Genomic DNA, 21,424 nt, shown 5'->3' on the forward strand with positions numbered 1-21,424 from the left:
TGAGCAAAAGTAACGATACACAACCGGGATCATGCCAGGGAGAAACGCGAGGGGTCCAGCTTGTCCAGCCCACAAACACACGGAACCAGTTCCCCACCTCTTTGGCCACGCTGTCTCTGGCCGCGTTGGCGTCTCGGACGCCGGGCAAGTCCACCAGCACAGCCCCCGTCTTCAACACTTCAGCCTTAGCAAGACGGATCCGGACGCATTTCACAATGGGCCAAAACTCCCCGCCTTTCATCTCCCGCAAATTGTCAGTTCGGGAGTCAATGAACCTCTCGATGGTGGCGCGGAACTCTGTCGCCTGCAAGGGAAGCAGGGAGGTCAGCACCCGAAACCTGCTTTTTCAAGGTGCGCCTCCAACAAGTCAAAAAGTTGGAAGAGACGCCAAGAGTCATCTAGCCCAACCCCCCGCAATGCAGGATTCACCACTAGCCATTCAGTTGGAGGACTCAGTTTCCTTGATACGAAGCCAGTCTTCTCTGCTTACACTGAGGCAACAAAGCCCATTTCAGAATTTCAAAAGTACACGCCAATCAACGCTTCACTTGCCGTCTCAGCGCAGATGTGTTTCACCGTCCCCAGGTGTTGTGTCACCTCCTGCATCTCCTCCAGCTTCTCCAGCTCATCGACTCTCCCGTAGACGGCCTTCACGCGGCTGTAGGCGGCCCCAGCTTCCGTCTTGCGATCCGGGCAGCGCCTCTTCAGGTGGCCAAACTTGTCCTTCATGTCTTCAAGGAGAGCCTTCAGCTCCTTATCCCACTCCTGCAGGAGGAAAAAACACAATGGAGAACGGGGACGCCTGACGGAAGAGAGAAATTACTCTGAAAGAAACTCCCATCATCCCCAACCAGCACAAAGGCGGTGGGAGTTGGGAGTCCAGTCTGGAGGGCGCCAGGTTGGCAAAGGCTGCTTTTAAATAGAATCACAGAATCATAGAGTTGGAAGGGACCCCCAGGGTCATCTAGTCCAACCCCCAGCAATGCAGGAGTCCCAGCTGGAGAGTCCCAGGCAAACAGCCACCCAACCTCTGCTTGAAAACCTCCAAGGAAGGTGAGTCCACAACCTTCTCCTGAGGGAGACCGTTCCACTGTCAAGCAACTCTTACTTTCGGCAATTCATTCCTGGTTTATAGGGAATCCCCTTTCTTGTAACTTGAATCCACTGGTTTGCGTCCTATCTTTCAGAGCAGGAGTAAACAAGCCTGTTCGCTCTTCCATGTGACAGTCCTTGCGATATTGGAAGATGGCTCTCCTATCTCCTCCAAGTCTCCTCTTTTCCAGGCTAAACATACCTAGCTCCCTCAACCATTCCTCATCAGGCTTGGTTTCCAGACCCTTGGTCATCTTCTGCACACCTTACAGCTTCTCAATACGTGTATTTATTTAATGGCATTTTTATTTACTGGGGCAGTTTTATTTAGTTCCTTCCATGACGATCCCAGGCTGCTTTGTTCCCCTCCCCTCCCCACTAGCCCCTTCCAGGTTGTCTTAGCCTCTGGTGCCCCCACGGACCCCAACTCAGGAGACCAGCCCCCCAGCCCCCCAACCTACCTCTCGGGAGAGAAACTCCACATCCGCCTCGTAGGGGCTGCTCCCATCCGCCCGGGAGACCTCCACCACCACGGCAGTGCAGGCTCTCATGGCCGAGGTGGGCAGCACCGCCTCCTCATCCAGGAGGGCATTCAGCAGGCAGCTCTTCCCTGCCCCCGTGTTGCCCACCACCGCGATGTGGGTCTGGGGCATCTGGGTGGCCTTCTGGAGAGAAGCAACCTGCTCTCTTTAGGGGAGAAAGGAAACCAAGCGTCAGCAACCAGCAGCTGCAGCAGCTTCACTCTAATATGCACAGTTAAAATTTCATTGAAATTTGATTACCTTTTCAAACAGTTATCTTTGCAGGCGTGATGTTTAGGGTAGTTTTTAATGTGTGGCATTTTAATGTATTTTAATCTTTGTTGGAAGCCCCCCAGAGTGGCTGGGGAAACCCAGCCGGATGCGCAGGGTACAAATAAATTATTATTATTATTATTATTATTATTATTATTATTATTATTATTATTATTATTCTGTGGGGAAATGGGTGAACCTGCACCAAGTACTTGGTCTGTGTCTTGAGCAGCCCCCCTGCAACGTCTGGGTTCTGTTCAGGGTTGTAACACCAGCTGCCCCAAAGGACCTAAGCAGGACTCCTCTTCTAAGGACTGTCTGTACATGCAGAAGCCGGTATAAAGCCAAGGCTGGCAAGAGGGAGAGGGATTTGCTCAGAAGAGGAGATGAAGGTGACATGCTGTTTGGTTCAGAAGAGCATGGAGAGCTAAGGGGCTAGTGGACCTCTCTTGTATCTTTACAAGTTTTCCTACCAGAAAAACAGTGGATTAGTTCATGATGTACCAGCTTTATGTAGCTAGGGTGTTTGTGCTTGTGCCATGAGACGATAAACACCTTACACTTTGAACCGAACTTAGTGGGAAAGGAGTTTTTTTAACTGGGAACTCTGGAAAAGGCTAACTACTGGGTAGCAGGGAGACTCTGGTGTTCTGCTGGAGCTGTGCAAACTCTGCTGAGCCACCCCTCACCTGCTGGGCGCTCTCTCTCTCTCTCTCTCTCTCTCTCCCGCACAAGATTTATTTATTTAGTAGGAAGGCAGGTTGCTGGAAATATCGGAGCCAAAGCTGATCCATTTAATGAGAGAAAAACTATTGCTGACCCCTTTTGGACTTTTTGTGTGAAAAGTAAAATGAACGCATGATATTTAGGTTTGAAAACTGGAAAAATACTGGTTTATAGAAGGTAGAATAAATAAAAAATTGTCCAGTAGCACCTTAGAGACCAACTCAAGTCTGTTCTGGGTATAAGCTTTCGTGTGCATGAACACTTCAGATATCGGAACAACACAGCTACCTGAATCTAGAAGGTAGAATAGTTAGACTTTATCATGAAGCAAACGTTTTGAATGTGTGTTTTTTTGTATCTAACTGGCAGACAGAGAATCAGAAGACCTTTTTCCTTTCCTTTCTTTCCTTTTTCTCTCCCCCTCCCCCATAATGCTTCTTTCTCTCATTTTCTTGTTTGTATACAGATTTTTTTTATCTTGTATCATAAAAAGCTGTAATAAACATTTACGAGCCAAAGAAAATGGGAACATTTTACCTCCACTTCTCCATATGCAGCCGGTCAATCCCTTCCAGGGCCTCCAGGGATCGCAAGATCTCTCTGAGGACAGACTGGCTCTCCTGCAACTGGAACTCAACGTCTTGCTCACAGGACGCCCAGTCTTTCTGGACATCACTCTGTGCTCCAGCAGCGTAAGGCCAGCGATCGCTCTGTGACTGGGTACCAGAAGCACCGGGATGGCCTCTCGACTTGGCGCAAGAGCCTGTGTCTTCAGAGCCCCGAGGGGAAGGGCAGGGCACAGACTCATCGTCGGAGCACCCCTGCTCCCCATCCAACTGCCCCGCCACCTCAGCCTCCCGAGGTGCAGAAGGCCCAGCCCCGTCTCCTGACACAGAGGAGTCTCTTTCGGAGCCCGGAGAAGGAGGACAGGCCACAGCTTCATCGTCTGAGCACACACGCTCCGTATCCAACTGCGAGCTCAACTCGGCCTCTTCTAGCCAACAAGGAAGGAGCAACCGGTCTCTGTTTCCAAAGTCTCCAGAGCTTGTGAAACTCTCTGGCTGCCTGTTTGCTGAGGCTTTGGGTTTACGCAGGACTGTGATGACTGGGGAGCAAGCCGTGGGGTACGCTGTATCACAGCTGGGGCCGTCCTGCCTTTCTCCAGGATCACACGGGTTCTTTTCTTCCTTGAAGCTCCGAGAAACCCAAGGCGCACCTGCCAAGCAGCCCGGAGCGGAGGCGCCATCTTTCTGTTTTGAGGGGCTGCAAGCAGGCACCTGATTGCCAGACACACCTGTGACCAGCAAGGGGTCCCCTGGAGCTTCTTGTGGAGGGCTGCTGGAGTCCTCTTGTCCTTCCCATCCTGCCCCACGGCTGCTGCCGATCAGGTCCTGCTCGGGTTCTTTCCAGACACTCTCAGCCATGCCAGCAGAACCAGGATCCTCAGAGGAGGGCAGAGGTGAGCCTGGTCTCTTCAGCGCCAAGGGATGCTCACCTGGATTGCTCACCTGAGTTGGGCTGGAGCAAGAAGCAGCCAGAACTTTGCTCTTCACGTCACCCAACACGGGGCAGCTGGCTGGCTCACAAGCAGCAGCAACAGACGTTGTCTTGGAGGGAGAGGTGAGGTTTCCGCCACCGTCTCGGCAGGGGTGCTCTTCGTAAGGCGGCTTCCTCTTCAGCGGCCCCTGGGGATGTTCCACGTCTCTCCTCGCATCAGGAGATGATAATGCAGAAGGCGGGTCAACACCAAGGTCACGCTCCGTATCTGAGGAAAGAATTTTGGAGCAAGGTGGCTGAAAGGGTTGCGGTGGGACCACTGCAAGCATTCCCAGAAGATACGGAATGTCTAAACCTTCGCCGTTCCCTGGGTTCCATAAAACCACCCTCAAGTACCCCTTACCCCATGCAATAAAAAACATTCTTCAGAATAGCAGTTTGCATGACTCACTCAAGAAAACACAGTAAAATTCAGAACAGCAACTATTAATTGTAGGCTTATTTAGCATCCAGTGAAAACTATTAAATATCATTAATTCAACAGAACTGATGGAGCTTGGTCCTGGGATACGAGCTTTTCAAAGTCTGATAGCCGTTTGCACCTCCAGTGCCCCCCTGCTGCCCCTTAGCGTCCCCCTAGGTAATCCCCCATTCCTGCCCCCTTGGGCAACCACTGGCCTAGACCCATTCCAGTCTGGGACTCAACTGGCCTTGATGCCTTTATCCAGAGAGGGACTTCTACAGTGTCTTCCAGGGGCTTCCGATACCATCTGCCATGGTGGTCCCTCCTGAACCAGCTCTGCAAGGTATGAACTGGAAGCCTTGCTCTTCCTTTCCCTTCGCAACCGGTGCGGAAGAGCTCCCAGGTGCCACCTGAGCCAAGACAGGTTTGGGCCAGGTCAGCTAGTTACCTCTGGTCTACCCTCAGCAGTGGGCTGCTTTTCCTAGGGGAGACGCCAGGAGCTCCTCCTCCTCTGCAGTTTAAAACGCACCACCCAACTCTCCAAGCACAACAGCCTTCCTTTTCTGGCACCCTTTCGGATAGGTGACATTTGTCGCTATGTCTACGTGCAGCCAAGTCACACGTTCCTGAGACTGCACCATTTCACACTCCAGGCGAGAAGTCTGAAATTCACACGTACCTAGAAAGAACGGGTCCAAGCCATTTTCCGCTTGTCCCATGATTTCCAGGCACTTGTCCACACAGTTTTGCCTTTGCCCAGTCACTTTCCCCCAGAAAACCCACTCTTTAGCGCTGAATTGGAGCAAATGTCAATCCAGAGAAAACTCAACTGACATTTGCTCTCATTCAACGGTAAAGAACAGGTTTTCCCAAGATCCCAAGAGAAAGAGGCAGGGCAAGGGCAAGGCTGGATGAGCCCTAAATTGCCTTCCACCTCCCATTGCCTCTTTAATAATAATAATAATAATAATAATAATAATAATAATAATATACCACCCATCTGCCTGGGTTGCCTCAGCCACTCTGGCTGGCTCCCAACAAAAATTAGTAAAAGCAAAATACCGCACCCCACTAAACCCTCCCTGAGCAGCGCTGCCCTAGAGAGGCGGGCCCAATCCCTTCCCCCTTCAGAAGATGCTTTTACAACATACCTTGGCACGATGAACCTCCAGGGCTTCTCTGGAGAAGGGCGCTCTCTTCAGGTTGCCTCTGACTCAGGCCCCCCGTCTCCATTTCCATCACCGCCTCTTCCTCTTCCTCCTCCCCACCAGTTGTGGGGCTCATAGAGGGGGCAGCCCATCCAGACCCCTCCACGCTGGGAGCCTTGCTGCCGCGCTCTCCCTCAAAGGTGCCGCCCTCTTCTTGGAGGTCGCAGGCGTCACATTCACCGGGAGCAAAGCTGATGGGACAGTCAGGCTCAGACGGGGGGTCACCGCTAGGAGTTGGGGTGCTTTCCCTGGGGGACACAGGCTGATGGGACGGAGTCCGTGGGTCTTTGTCAAACCAGTCCATATCAGAAGTTTCTTGGCCAGAGAAAGAATCGGGTTCCACGTTTGCCTGGGCCCCCTTCCCCACCCAGTCAGAACCCCCTTTGGGGAGCCCACCGCCTTCTGCCCCAGAAGCGTCGCTGCCTGGCGGCCTGGGAGAACATTCACAGGAGTGAGAGTCGGCTGAACTGTTGGAGATGTCAGAGAATAAAAAGTCCCTGTTCTTCTGACTGGGAGCACTTTCTGCCTCAGGGGACTTTGCGGGAGAGCTAGGGGGAGAATTCTGCATCCCCGAACACACAGACAACTGGAAGCTCTCCTCTTCTGAGAAATAGGTGTCCCACACGCTCTCCGGAATCGGGTCGGGTCTGTTTTTGTCTTGTTCATGAGAGGGGTGGCCTGACTGACCAGACAGGGGGCCAGGGGATGAAGCTGGTTCATCCAGGGAGAGGTCCTGAGACTGGACTTTGCTGACTTCCTCTTCAGGTGAGCTGGGTTCACCTGAGCTTGGACGTCTCCCAGCCTCTATGATCTCATCTGACTGGCAATCCTCCTCTTCAGCAGTTTCAGATCCACAGGGCAGAGGAAGCTCTTCTGCCTTTTCATTTTCACTTGCTGGCTTATCGGAGCAAAGTGTGTTTTCAAAGCACCCTCTCGCCGTCTGGGCCAAGCTCTCCCCATTCTTCTGTTCTGCTTCACCCAGGGACAGGGTTGCCTGGCTGTCGTGCTGGTCTGGAGGCTTCCCTGCAGCTCTGTCCAAGTGGCCACGGAGCCCTTCTGGGTTCAGAGGAGCAGGAGGTGTCATGGTCAAAGGGTGCAGGTCAGGTGTAGATGCCCGAACTGAAACAGGATCCAGCAGGCAGAGCCTCTCCTCACACAAAGAATCATTTTCCAAGCTGGTCATCTTGGCGGCCTGATCTTCACTGAAATGTCTTTTTCTGGAGGAAGAGGCTTTTGACTCTTCCTCCTGCTGCTGCAAAAGTCTTCTGCAATGCCCTGAGCTATCAAAAGCCTCACCAAACTCCCCAGAAGGGTCTGAACCACCTTCCTGTTGGCACCCATCTCCTGGGCACGGCACTGTTTCCATCTCTTCATGCTGGAGTAACGGCGCTTCTGCTGCTCCCTTCAGGAAAGCTACCCCTTCTCCTGGAGAGAGGCTGGCAGGTGTTTCACATCCCGAATACTCTCCGGTTGTTTCTCCAGCTTCAAGAGATGCACCTGAGTTTCCCACTCTGGGCTGGCCAGGAAACTCATCATCTGCCGGCCAATTGTCTTGAACAAGATCTGAGCCAGAATCTTCAGCCAATCCTCCAGGACTCTCCGGGACTCGATCCTCTGCAACAAATTTGGCATCGCTTTCTGCCAGGCAAGGAGATTCCACAGGAAGGCAGGCAAGACTGACAGCCCCAAGGTCAGCTCCTTTGACAGCTCGATCCTCCAGCTCTTCTCTCACCATGGCAGTTCTCGGCAAAGGAAGAGATTCCACCCCCACAGCCACCTCTGGGTTATGGGTCTCAGGTACAGCAGCTGAAACATCTTCTAGGTCACAACTTAACTTATTGTGAGAAGAATCATTTTGTTCCAAACCAGCATCTAACATCCCTGAACCCTCCAGCGGCTCAGCGCTGGCACCACATGACTCCTGAGCTGTGGATTCCTCAGGTAGCTTCCTACAGGCCTCCTGATTCTCTGAAACACCGTCTGGATGCCAAACTGGACTTCTCCCTCTCTGAACGTTGCCTCTGCCATCCTCCTCCTTTCCAACTTCAGAGTCAGAGAGGAGAAAGCTGAGCTCACGGCCACAAGAGGACTCTGGGACCTCTGCAGGGTCAGTCTGGGTCTCCCTTGGGGCATCTCCAGCAGCAACCCCCTCTCCGGCCCCAGGGCTCCCAGAGCCAGCGCTAGCAGTATCCAACGGGAGGTTGCCTTTCCCCTCGGTGCAATGGCAGCTCTCGGGGGTCTGTCCAGGTCCACCCCCTTCCTCCCCAGAGTGGCCCCCTCCTTTCTCTCTTTCCGGGTCTGCCTGCTCAGCAGCCCCATTTCCTCCGCAGCCTTCCTCCCAAACGCAGCCTTCCATGCGGGAGTCTTCGGGGTAAAGCAGCTCTCTCCCAACATCGGCTCCCCGGGGCTTCACTGCCAAGTTTTCTTCCAGATCCTCAGGCTCCGTGCCATGAGGCTGCAGTTGTCGCTGACCAGGCGCAGGAGACTCTTGCTGGCATTCCAGGTGGGCAGAAGTCCCAAGAGGCTCATTCTGGTCAGGATCCACCTTCGTCCCATCCAAACAAACATCTTCCGAGCATCTTGCCCCGACAGCACACTCTGGGGCCTCGGCCGCACTTTCTCCATTCGGGTCCACACCGTCTTCACTGTCAATGCCACCTTGGTGGGCCAAAAGGTGACCATTGTTAGGTTCCAAGCTCCTTCCTGCTTCCTTTTCGCTTGCCTGAGAAGACACCTGTGTGTTTGCACAGTCACTTTCCGTGTGGGGGATCCCTGCCCCTTCAAGGTCATCTCCACTTATCTCAGGAGGAGGAAACTCCCTTGTCTTTCTTCCTGCTGAGTCTGGAGAGGACGGCGCCCAGTTCCCACCAAGGCTTTGAAGGGTCCCTTCAGCCCTGGCGCTGCCCATCGTCTCCTCCTGCACAGCTTCTGGACTCGGCTCTCTCTCCTGGCCACCATCTCCATTGGCTTCATCTTGGCCACCAGCGGGCCTGATGCTCCTGCCTTCCTTCTCCACCTCCCTGCCTTCAGGAAGACCATTGTTGTCCATCTCCTCTTGGCATTCCATCTCACCATCGATGACACAACTGGACTCTCCGGGCAACCCAGCCATCGGTGCACCACCAGTAATGGTTTCAAGCGGAAGCCCATCCTTTTTGCCCATCCCTCCTTCGGCCTCAAGGGCGGAATCAGCGGCAAAGTCCTCTGATCCGGCACATGCACGCTCCATTCTCCGTTTGCTCACAACAGCAATGCCCTCCTCCCGCTCTTCAAAGGGAGGCGTCTTTCTTTTGAAAACGACCCCACAGAAAAATTTTCCGTCAACATCCACTGGATGTCCAACAGACTCTTCAGGGATGGCCCCTCCTGCCAGGGCACGGGTGGCTGAAGGCCCTGCAGCCAACACAGCACTCCCCTCTTCTTCAGTTTCTGGTAGATCTCCTGAAGACAGGATCTCCTGTGTTGCTCCAGAGGATGCCATGGGATCCTTTTCTACTTCTTGGGAGAGCTCGCCCTTGCCATGCTCATTGTCAGCTGGGGCACCTATTGCTGAAGTTCCGGGCGGTGGCTGAAGGAGCCCCTCCGTGTCATCAAGGGCACAAGCCACTCTGCCAGAGTCCTCTTCTTCTTTCAAAGGCTCTGCAATCTCTACACCCAACTTCCTTCTTTTTGCACACTCCGTCTGGGTTCCCACTTCGGCATAAGACCGTTTGGACACGCAGACCTTGCAGCTGAGGCCAATTGCAGCCTCTGAATCCCCCGAGCCCGTCTCTGGCTCAAGGAAACCGCCATCTCCAGCAGCAGGACTGTCCATCGCTAGCAGGCTTGCATTTGCACGGGGCTCCATTTCCAGGCTGTCACTACTCTCAGAAGCCCACTCTTGCAAGCTGATTTCGTCATCACTCCTCCGGGTCTCACAGGACAGGTTCCTTGGCAGCAAAGCGGGATTCTCTCTCTCGGAGTCAAACTTCTCTTGACTCCACTTTGCAGAAGAGTCACTATCCAGGAAGTCGCTATCTGTTTCTTTGCCAGAAGAAAAGTCACCAGAAGCTCTGCTTGCTGCATCCAGCTCAGCCTCTCCTGATTTAGCAGGGAGCTGTGCCAAATTTTGCGCAGTGAGGTTGCTTGCTCCGTTTTCTGCCCGGCCAGAAGCTTCAGGTGAGGCCTTCTCCCTAAAGCTCTCCTGGTGTTCTTCTCTGGGGCTCTGAATTTCCACTCTGACTTGTGCCTGGGCATCAGGTCCAGCTGTGTCTTCAGTGCCTTGATCCATGCCCACCTCCCTCATCTCTTCAGCGTGGTCAGAGTCACCGGGAACCAGCTCTTCTGTGCTGGAAACAGAGAGCTCAGAACCCCCCACCGGAGAGACGCCTGGGACCTGCGGCAGATCCTCCGGGAGCCCGGCTGCTGCGCTAACAGATATTCCGCTTTGGGGGTCGTCTGCAATGGTCTCCTCGCTGCCACTTGGGGTGGAGGGATTCTTGGATTCTGGACCTCCCCGAGAGAAGGGGAAGTGCGTCGCCTCAGGGATTCTCCAGGGAGAAGGTTCTGCGGTGGTGCGCGAACCCTCCCCAGGCAAAGCAGAACGCAGAAGCGGAGGGACAGGCCTGTGAGCATCTCCTGGTGCAGAACGAGGCAATGCCCTCGGCGTTGGCTGACCAGGCGCTTCTGGCAAACTGGGAGCCAGGCTAAGAGAATTTATGGGTGCTGATGATGCAGCTGGAGGCAGGAATGAAGCTGCAGAGGCCCCCGGCAGAGTCGGATTGCTAGTGGCCGGATGTTGGTGGGCTGAGCCAGGCAGAGCGCCAGGTGGGTCCCCTGTGAGTGTGGCTGCAAATCCCATCCTCGAGCTCACTGGCACCGATGCCCCAGCAGGTGCCAACGCAGGAAGCTAGATGGAAGAAGAAAGGAAGCAAGAGGTTAGAATGGAGCGTGGGTTACTCACTGCGAAAACGGCTTCTTCACAGCACCACATGGCCCCTGAAGCTGGGGGTTGTGTCCCTCTATCAGCCAAGTCAGGAAACCTCCATGGTTATTTTGCATAGCTCCTCCTCCTGCTGGCATCTTTATTGAATGATGGGCTTGCTTATGAGCTGAGCCCAAAGCAGCTGTACAGCAAACATTCGGAACATCAAAACACAGAGCATTGGAGATACAAATATCAGCAGATTCAAAAAGTTCTGCAGTTTTCCTTGCTGGCGAAACCCTACAGAGAACCGAGGAGCTGTGAATTCAGCCTATAGAGAAAAACAACCCCAACTGGGTCCCCACCTGCAGTGACCTTAGAAACTAGAAACACGTCAGACCGTGTAATGGGAGAACCCAGAGAGGGTGTGGGGTGGGGTGTGGGGGTGGATGTGTGGCCCCGTTTGCTATAAAAAGGCCTTATCAGAGTATTCAGCCTGTGTGAAACAAGGGGAGCTTTTCCAGCCTGGGATACCTGAAAGACCTCCTTCCTGTGGAATCACAGATCTTCGGGGCATGAGCCTAGCATCCCTGCCTCAGGTGCCCCAAAATTTCTTATCCACTCTGGCCCTGTCTTAAATTTCCCAAAGCAAAATAAAAATATGAAAAATTCCTTCCGGTAGCACCTTAGAGACGAACAAAGTTTGTTCTTGGTATGAGCTTCCGTGTGCATGCACACTTCTTCAGATACCTACATACACAGGAAAGCTCATACCAAACGTAGTCTCTAAGGTGCTACTGGAAGGAATTTTTTTATTTTTTATTATGTTTTGACTATGGCAGACCAACACGGCTACCTACTGTGGCGGTTCGCTCAACCTGCACAGGTCCCCCAGACGTTTAACGGTCCATTGATACCTGCGCTCACCACTTTGTTAATTAACCGCTGCCACCAACCAGTCTGTCTGGTATTTACTTCACTCAGTTCAGTCAAGGAGAATATTGGAACAAAACTGTTTTATTTGAAGTTTGGTACATAAGCATGTGGTTTCTGAATAAACAGTTCTTTCTTGGTTGTGTTCTTGTTAACAACAGTGCCCAACACTTTCTCCCGCCCTTGTTCCTACTCCTTCCCTTGCCACCCTCCTTCCAACCTCTCAATACCCACAACAAGCCCCCAGACAAAGACACAGACCCTGACCAAAAGACAAGACAAAAGACAAGACCCAAAAGACCCCCTTCCTTCCCCGGGAGGGGTTTATATAGCCCACATAACTCTGCCCCCTAAAGCTTCTTACTGGTTATTCCTTTTAACTCCTTCTATGCCATTCCTAAGTTTGGGTGATCGCCACACCTACCTGTAACTTAAATTTCCCAGGACATCATACTTAAGGAAACAAACGCAGACATGAGGCCAAGCGTGCCTGCTTCCTTGCTGCACTTACTGAAGGCCAGCCCATGCCAGAGAGCGGGGAAGGTCCTGATTCAGCACTGCAGGGGTCCTCATGTGGCCCCCATGCCACGCCCACCCACCCCACACATGGCGTCACAGGTAAAGTCAGATCTGGGGCAGGCAGAGGCACAGTTGCGAAGCAATAAGCAGGAGCCCTGGGCAAGGGAGACTAGCATGTGGACCCTTGTAAATTTGGCAACAAGCACAGGCCCACTTGGGAGCTCCTGAGGGGAGCCAGTAACCGCCTAAAGCAGGGCTGGCCACAAACCCCACTTCTGTGCCCCACACAATACGAAATCAAACCATGCGGATAAAGGAAAAGCCATCCCCTGGCGCCACGGGGATGGGGGGCGATGGAGAGCTAGGCAGCCCCAACCACCTGACAAGGTCGCCTGTGGGGGGTGTCACAGGGATTGATTCCCCACCCCCACCAAGTGCTGCTTTACACCCACCCCCACCCCACTGTTGCACACATGGAGAAAACAAGATGTCTGGAGTAGAAGTGATTTTCCATTTTACCCTTTGGGGGAAAGGTCTTCTCTCTCCACACAGGCCTTGCATTTGCTCCGTATTGCAGCTGCATGGCTCAAACTGAAAAGGGAACAAAAGTTGGGAGAAGGAGCATCAATTAACATCAGAAGAGCCCTCCTGATCGGCGCATCCAGTCCTTCTCTCCCCAATAAAATTTTGAACATTGTTACTTCTATGCCCTCCTTGAGCTTGCAGAAATAGCCCCCACTAATTAAATAAATGAAGGAGTGAGCAGGGCAGACGGGGGGGCCCTCTGGCCAACTGCAGGGAGGGGGGTGAGCACACCAAGGGACTCGGGGGCCACATGAAGTAGAGCCACAGGACTCGTGCATTGCAGGGAGGGGGGCTGGACTAGAGGACCTTTGGAGTCCCTCCCAACTCTGCAATTGTATGATTCTATCTCAGACCGACAGACAAATGCGCAAAGGAAGGCAGAGTCCTACCAAGTAATAAAACGGAGAATTTGGCTGCCGGACGCGACTCCCGGGGTTAACGCTCCTCCAGCGTGGATGCCCAAAAGTAACCGTGTCGCCTTCTTGCAACACTACTTTATCTACACAGAAATAAGATTTGAAACAATCAGTTTAAAGGTTTAAAAACAACAGCAAATCTCCTTGGCCATGCTTCTGATCCAAAAGCAAATACGCCAGAAATATGTCTATGGTATTTTTTTCTGTTTTAAAATACTGCTTTTCCCTGTGAGCTGCCTTGAGGTTGTTTATTATTAAAAAAAACACCAGCCAGCCCCCACCAAACATAGGGGTTATTTATTTATTTACTTACCATTTTATTAAATTTGCATACTGCCCTCCAACTGTAGATCTCAGGGTGGTTCACAACAGCAACTTGACAGCAGTTTCCGTGTTGGCCTCCCTTCTTTTCCAAAAGGTGCTCAGAGCAACTTTTCCCAATAGAGTCGTACCTCAGAACCCGTTCTGGAAGTCCGTCCGACTTCCAAAACATTCGGAAACCAAGGCGCAGCTTCCAATTGGCTGCAGGAAGCTCCTGCAGCCAATCAGAAGCTGGGTTGGACATTTGGGATCCAAAGAACATTCGCAAACCGGAACAATCACTTCCGAGTTTGCGGCGTTCGGGAGCCAAAAAGTTCGACTCGCAAGGCGTTCGGGATCCAAGGTATGACTGCAATTATCTGAAGCACATCAGACTTGGGCATGGGTTTGCCTGGGCCCCCCCTGTGAGGTCCACAGCTGTGCAGGGATTCAGACTAGGCTTTCAAGCATCCAGACTCCCTCTCTCGCTGCTGGCACGCTTCCTCTGAGCTTAGCCCTCCAGGCGGTTGTTTCTTTGGGCTTGTTTCATCACGTTGGAGAGAAGGATCTGGTCCAGGTGACATTGGCTGAGTGCTTTTTAGCAAATGACTTCACTCCCCTTTGTTCTTTCACTAAAGAATCGGGATTGTTCTTGCTTGCCCGATAAGGCCATTTATTGCATTGGGGGTTTTCAGAGAAGTGAGGGGGGGGGGCAGAATTGGTGCATATCCTGGTGCGCTTGTGTGGGGAGCCTGACGCAGGGAGAGTTGTCCATCTTCTGAACGAACATGAGGAGCACCTGAAGAGACCCCTAAATGGGGAACCTGGAGCACAGGGAGACTCTGGGCTGGCACAGATGGGTGCAAACCATATCTAATGCCAGTTTCTGCTAGACATGACGCTTGTTGCGGTAACCCAGATATTTTATCATGCCCCCATGACTAAAGGATGTGTAGAAACATGTTCTCAATGAGAAGCATTACAAGCACTGTGAACCACCTGGTGGTCTTTGGATGAAGAGTGATACACAAATTTACTAAGAAGAAATCATTTAATCAAGTTTTCTTGTGTCCTGGCCACAGCACTCACCGCTGATCCGGATGTCGTTGATGTAGACCCCGGTCAGGCTGGAATCCACAAGCTCGTAGGCGCCAGCCGTGCGGATCACCCGGGCGTGGATGCGAGAGATGTACTCGCGACTCCTCTGGGCAGCGGAGCTGAGGAAGGAGTCCACGGCAGCCACGCTTCGGCCAACCAGGGTGACGGTGTTAGGAAAACTTGCAGGGGAGAGGAAAGAGAAAGAGAAAAAGAGAGGGAGTGGGCTAGACAGCCTGTATAATTTTTCTGGTACTGGAGGTCCCGTTATTGGACGGCAATGGCAGTGTGTGTGTGTGTGTGTGTGTGTGTTTCTGTGGGGAGGGAGAAAATCAATACTGTGCAAGAGGGGTGGGTGGTATCTGGTTTTCAACATTGTGATATACTGCAAGTGCTGTGGTCTAAACCACTGAGCCTAGGGCTTGCCGATCAGAAGGTTGGCAGTTCGAATCCCCGCGACGGGGTGAGCTCCCGTTGCTCAGTCCCAGCTCCTGCCAACCTAGCAGTTCGCAAGCACGTCCAAGTGCAAGTAGATAAATAGGTACCGCTCCAGTAGGAAGGTAAATGGCGTTTCCGTGCGTTGCTCTGGTTCGCCAGAAGCAGCTTAGTCATGCTGGCCACATGACCCAGAAGCTGTACACCGGCTCCCTCGGCCAGTAAAGGGAGATGAGCGCCGTAACCCCAGAGTCAGACACGACTGGACCTAATGGTCAGGGGTCCCTTTACACCAGTGTTTTTCAACCACTGTTCCGCGGCACACTAGTGTGCCGCGAGATGTTGCCTGGTGTGCCGTGGGAAAAATTTGTTTATTTGATTCCTATTCAAGAGAATTACTTTATATATAGTCAATATAGGCACAGAGTTAAATTTTTTAACATTTTCTAATGGTGGTGTGCCTCGTGATTTTTTTCATGAAACAAGTGTGCCTTTGCCCAAAAAAGGGTGAAAAACACTGCTTTACACATCACAATATATATCAATATATCACAATGTCTGAAACAAAGATAGAGCTATATAGGCACATTGACTGGCTTCATGCTTTTCCCGAAAATGTGATTTTTGCTAAACACACACACACACACACACACACACGACAATTAGTGGTATGTTGCCAGGTCAAAAATTATGAAATGGCTTCCGGCTGCGGACGCCATTATGGGTGGTCGTGGGATGCTTCGGCTGCGAAGCACCCAGTTCATTCCGGGGGTTAGGAGCCCTGCAGCCGCATAGCGGGGCTCCGGTTGGGGAGCGGGAAGAGCGTCCCGCTCCCTGGGCTCCCCGGCTGTGCCCGTTGTGGCTCCGAACCCTTCCCCCGCACCCCCTGTAAAGGGGGAGTGGGGGTGAAGGGACGACGGAGCCGGGCTATAGGGGACATGCCCCAACCGGGATGAAATTGCGGCGGCTAAGCCTGTGATGAGCGTCTAAGTTCTACCTGTCATTAAGGAGCTGATAAGAACCCAGAGGCTGTGAGTAATTGATTGACTCTTTGTTTTCCTGGAATGCTCTGGGGGAAAGAAGAAAGGCAGCCCGCCTCCCTCCCTTCGGCTGGTGAAAGAAATTAACTCTTTAAGTGACTGCTGCCACAACAATCAATAGAAAGTATTTGGAATTTGAAAACTGAGTCTGTTGAGATCTCCCTTCGGGGGTTAACTGGGGGAAAAATATCTCCGCTTGAAGTCTTGGTCTTTATACTCCTGCTTCGGAGAAATGGCGGCGACTTGGTGTGTCGTAGGAAAAATTTGAAACAAAGGAAGGAAGAGACAGGAACTGAAATCTGACACTCACCCTCTCTCTTAAAATGCTGGACTTCGCGCTCACACTGGCATCGAACTCATATTTAAAGGATGAGGAAAAGCTCACTATTTTGCAGATGGAACTGCTTAATCGGAAACTACAAGTCTTGAGTGGAATTATTCATAAAAAAGATCTACTTTCCACAGAGGAGGCTTTTCAAAAGTTCTACACAATGGAATCATGCCTTGGCAAAGAGCTGGGAGGGGCGTTTGAAAGATGGTCTGAGATGGCTGGGCAAATCCGGGAAAAGCAACTGGAAATGGGAAAACTTACAATATCCAGACCCCGAGGTGGCAGCTCGGGGGCAAGGGACATGGAATTAGAATTTTTACAAGAAGAAGAAGCAAAAGAAACGGAGGAGCCCAGAATGCAGATGAGAAACGCCCTGAGGCTCGATGCGGGGTTTGCTGTGGATGCAGCCTGGATCTGTGGACATTTGGAGGAAGACAATGGGAGATTTGGCGCTGGAGAAAGACAGGAAAAGACAATGGACAGAGGGGGAGTGGGTTGAAGAATTAAATGTATAATCTAAATGGTCTGCCATGGTATCCGAAGTCGGAGTGTGAAGTCTGTTAATGATAAGTTTATTTTAAATAAGTAAGGAGATATTGAATTTTAAGTTAAAAGCAGCATGATAAAGGACAGAAGAAATAAGTTTAGCTATAAGAATATTTGGTTATGATTTAAGGTATAATGCAAAGATTGAGATATGTTTTCTTTTTTTTTAAGTAAAGTTAAATTTTTTACAGAGAAAAGTTGTTAAGGAAATAGTATATTGAATTAAAACCGAAGGTGAAAAGGCGGGGGAAGTCAAGCGTCAAGATTCAGAACTAGAAATTTTTTTTCTTTGTAAGGTTACAAATAAGAAGAAGAATCCTGACTTTATATGTATTTGTATTTGTTTTTGTATTTGTAGGTGTGGGGTTGGGTTTGTGTTATATTATGAAAATGTTAATAAATTCTGTTTTAAAAAAAAAACAAAAATTATGAAATGATATGGACTTCAAACAGGTTTTGGACGATGTATTTTCCAGCCCTAACACACTGTGATTCACGATATATTGCCAGGTCAAAAATTATGAAACCGATATCGCGATATGGACAGTTTTGGGTGAAATATCGATATACTGCCCAGCCTTCCTGTGTGATCTCCGCCGTAAGAACCAGCAGGACATTGGCGCTTCCCCACAGCAAGCATGAAGTTGCCTGCAGTTGTGGGGGAGGAGGGGAAAGCAGCCATGGCTGAGCTCCTTCTCAATTTGCGCCATGCATTTTGCGCCTGGCGCTCCCAGCACTTCCTCAAATGCTGAGATCTCCTCGCTGGTCCAGAAAGCCTGGCAGCCTGAGCAAGGGAGAGGAATGTGGAAGTGCAAAGAGGCCTAGCGCAAGCCATCACGTCCTCAAGGCAACCCCAGCAGCCCCCACCTGGGTCTGGCACAGAGAAAGCCCCTCCATGGACCCCCCAGGTTACTCACTGGATAAGGTCAGCATGGTCTGGGGCTGCAGCCCGGCAGCCGATCCTGCGCAGGTGGCACGGCCTCCGCCCCTCACCGCAAGGCTGGCAGGGGGCGGGCATTTCAGGAGAGTCCCAATTGTTCAGCACCCAACTTGCAGGAGGGCAGGTGCAGGGGGAAAGCAGCCAAGAAGGTCTCTGCCCCTCGATCTGTTAACAGAAAGCAAAAGACCCAAACATGGAGACAGGGAACTGGGAAATGAGCAAAGGGCAAGCAGACCAAGGTGTGCGTAAAATTAAAATTTAACAACAACAATAACTATTAATTATTATTAACTATTATTATTATCATCACTGCTACTACCCCGCCCATCTGGCTGGGTTTCCCCAGCCACGCTGGGCGGCTTCCAAAAGAATATTAAAAGAACACGATAAAACGTCAAACATTTAAAAACTTCCGTAAACAGGGCTAGCCTTCAAATGTCCTCTAAGAGTCAGGTAGCTGCCCAGCACCACCTGCGCCAACCCAGAGGGCAACAGAGTGGATCTCTCAGCCACTGTGGAAAAGGGCACGGACACTGCCTGGAGTTCTCTGGATTTGATTCCCTTTGGAGCTTGCTATTCCCACACACCCCCCAACACAAACCAGCCACGCATATGCATCTGGGAGGGGCATTGCTAGGACTGAGGGCAACCTGTGATGTGCCCTTGTCGTTTTTGCGATCGGATGCTGCATGTTGCTTAAGTAATCTTGTTATATTTGTAATAGTGGAATGTGGTTTTATTTGGTGTGTTGCTATTATTTTGCTATACTCTTATTATTTATACAGCGTCTCGTGGAATCACAGAATTGCAGAGTTGGAAGGGACCCCCGAGGGTCATCTAGTCCAACCCCCTGCAATGCAGGAATCTCGGCTTAAACATCCCTGACAGAGGGCGTTTCTTTGTTCTAAGCCGCTTTGAGCGTGATTTTTTTTGTGGCAAAATGACACACAATTAAGAATGAATGAAACGAATGTATTTGCAACTCAGGACAACGCCTTGTGCCTCTGATGGAGTGGGCATTTGCTCGCCTTTCTGGGCCACAACTGCCAACCACCCGCTGGGCCAGTAGAGCTTAGGCCATACTAGCCTCCCAAACGCTGCAAGGCTCTTTGCTGCAAGAGAGTTACATGGCAACCCTGCTGAGGAGGAGGGCAAGCAGAATTCCCCAAACTGTCCTGGGTGCAGCGGGAGGCAAAACTTCCCAGGCACTCGGCAGGCTCCCTCTTCCCTGCCCCAGTCCTGTGGGGCTCTCCCTGGGGCAGCAGAGACACAACCCCAAGCACAGCCACCGCCCCCTCTGGCGCCCCAGTGAAGCCCACCCAGGACAGCAGGACAAAGGCTCCAGCCTCGGTGTTGCGGGACTTTCAGCAGGAAGGGAGACGGAGCCTTCTGCTAAGAAGCAAGAAATCCATGCCTGCATTCTGGTTGTGTTTTCAATAGGCTGATGTGCTTCTATTATTGTACACTGGTACCTTGGTTCTCAAATGCCTTGGTACTCAAACAACTTGGAACCCAAACACTGCAAACCCAGAAGTAAGTGTTCTGGTTTGCAAACCTTTTCCAGAAGCCGAACGTGCTCCGTTTTGAGTGTTACGCTTCTGTCTTGAGTGTTACGCTTGGGTCAGTCTGTTTTTGCTCGTTATTTTGTGTTTTTGTGGCTTTGTTTTTGTGACTGTGTGGAAGCCAGTTCAGCTACTGATTGATTGTGTGACTGCAGTACATTGTTTATCGCTTTCATTTTATGGATCAGTGGTCTCGTTAGACAGTAAAACTCATGTTAAACTGCTGTTTTAGGGGTTGTTTTTGAAAGTCTGGAACGGATTAATGCATTTTGCATTACTTTCTATGGGAAAGCGCACCTTGGTTTTGGAACGCTTTGGTTTTGGAACAAACTTCTGGAACGGATTAAGTTTGAGAACTAAGGTACCACTGTATTTTTAAAAAAACAGGCTGCAAATCGCTTCCAGCAGAAAGCAGTGCGCACATTTAATGCGCCTCGACTGATACCTATGGAAGCAAGTCGAACCTCGCCTACAAATTGGAAGGCTAAAGTGGAGAAATTGTTGGACTCAGCTTCCACAACGCAGCCTGGTTTAAACAATGAGCAGTGTTATTATTATTAGCTTCCTGTCCTTTGCTCAAAGGTGCAATATTATGAATTAAGCTGCAATATTGTGAACAGTTTTAAACAAGCTGCAGTCACATAAATGAGGTGGGTAATAATAATAATAATACCTTTATTGTCATTGTACAACCTGTGTACAATGAAATTAAACGAGCTTCCCTCCCCTCCCAAACACCCAAAAACAGATACCTTGGGTATCAAAAGTAAAGAGGTGCCTCTTCAGCATTCGCTGGAAGCTCCATAGTAAAGGTGGGGAGGGAGCTCCACAGATAGGCCCTCTCACCCAGACCCCCCTCATCCTGAGCCTCCGGCGGCAAAGGAACTACCAAGAGAGTCCCCTCTGCCCATCTCAGCACCCGAGGGGGTCTGTAGGGAAAGAAGCGGTATTTCGTGTATTGGGGGTACTGAGTCGTTTCAGGGCTTTAAACACTGGCATGAACCCCTGGAATTGGGCTGGAAATGAACTGGCAAGCAATGCAGATGTTTTAAAAAGGGGGTTATGTGAGATCTGACGGAAACTCCAGCCAGCAAGTTGGCTGCTGCCTTCCGGACCAGCTCAAGTTTCTGAGTCGCGCCACCAAGGGCAGCCCCACAAAGAGTGCATTGCAGCAATCCAGTCTGGAAGCGACCTGAGCATGGAGCATAGTGGCCAAGTGATCTCTGTCCAAAAGGGCTCATAGCTGGCAAACCAACCAGAGTGGGAAAAGGACTCTTAACTACAGAGGACAGCGTTGAGCCAGGAGCACATCGTCCAGCCCCAAACAGAAGGCTGCCCAACTGGAATTCATAGTTTAGTTATACTACACACTTTAAAAAAACCTGGTGTTTTCACTGGAAACTGGCAGGCTGGCGCAGGAGAGATGCCTTCAGCGCCACAGCTAAGAGGCTCCAGAGAGGCCTCCGGGACACGGCTGCTGTCGCTGCTCCTGTGAGTGTCTGAGAAGACGGCTCCCTCCTCCGGCCAACTCCATCGGGCCTACACATCTTAAGAGGCGCCGAGAAGGGCAGCCTCGGCTCTTGCTCTGTAATGTACTAGGGTTTGTATATTTTTACATTGCAATGTAGCCAAAGCAAATTCCAAGTATGTTGGAAAATGTACTTGGCCAATAAAAGTATTCCTATTACCGTATTTTTCACTCCATAGGGCGCACTGGACCATAGGGCGCACCTCGTTTTTAGAGGAGGAAACAAGAAAAAAAATATTTTTATGGTTTTCCTCCTCTAAAAGCCCTGTTTTTTTTGAGGATCAGCTAAGTTTTGCAGCGGGAAAAGCCCTGCTTTTTTTTTTTAGGATCAGCTAAAAGTTTTGCAGCTTTTTTTGCAAAGGGGGAAAAGCAAAGTGGAAAAGCCCCATTTTTATGGGGTTCAACTCACATTTCTGCAGCTTCTAAAGGAAAGGGAGTCTTTTCTACAGTTTCCAGACAGATAATCTAATCAGCCAGTCACATGTCGCTGGGGAAACAAACAACCTCCCTC

General features: G+C 51.1%; 1 protein-coding gene across 1 annotated transcript in view; it reads right to left on the bottom strand.

Annotated features, from left to right (window-relative positions):
• The window catches only part of NUGGC (nuclear GTPase, germinal center associated), a 28,081-nt gene extending 10,102 nt beyond the window's left edge, over nucleotides 1-17,979 (bottom strand). The window contains exons 1-9 of the mRNA XM_033156174.1: nucleotides 17,801-17,979; nucleotides 14,526-14,713; nucleotides 13,110-13,219; nucleotides 12,655-12,726; nucleotides 5,724-10,668; nucleotides 3,150-4,476; nucleotides 1,554-1,779; nucleotides 553-765; nucleotides 98-304 (exon numbers count right to left, since the gene is read on the bottom strand). Of these exons, the coding sequence (XP_033012065.1) occupies nucleotides 98-304; nucleotides 553-765; nucleotides 1,554-1,779; nucleotides 3,150-4,476; nucleotides 5,724-10,668; nucleotides 12,655-12,726; nucleotides 13,110-13,219; nucleotides 14,526-14,713; nucleotides 17,801-17,901 (7,389 nt within the window). The 5' untranslated portion in view covers nucleotides 17,902-17,979. The remainder of the gene's footprint in view (nucleotides 1-97; nucleotides 305-552; nucleotides 766-1,553; nucleotides 1,780-3,149; nucleotides 4,477-5,723; nucleotides 10,669-12,654; nucleotides 12,727-13,109; nucleotides 13,220-14,525; nucleotides 14,714-17,800) is intronic.
• Nucleotides 17,980-21,424: the final 3,445 nt, after the last annotated feature.

This window comes from Lacerta agilis, chromosome 7 (genome assembly GCF_009819535.1).
Source record: "Lacerta agilis isolate rLacAgi1 chromosome 7, rLacAgi1.pri, whole genome shotgun sequence".
In the NCBI taxonomy this organism is placed as follows: Eukaryota; Metazoa; Chordata; class Lepidosauria; order Squamata; family Lacertidae; genus Lacerta; species Lacerta agilis.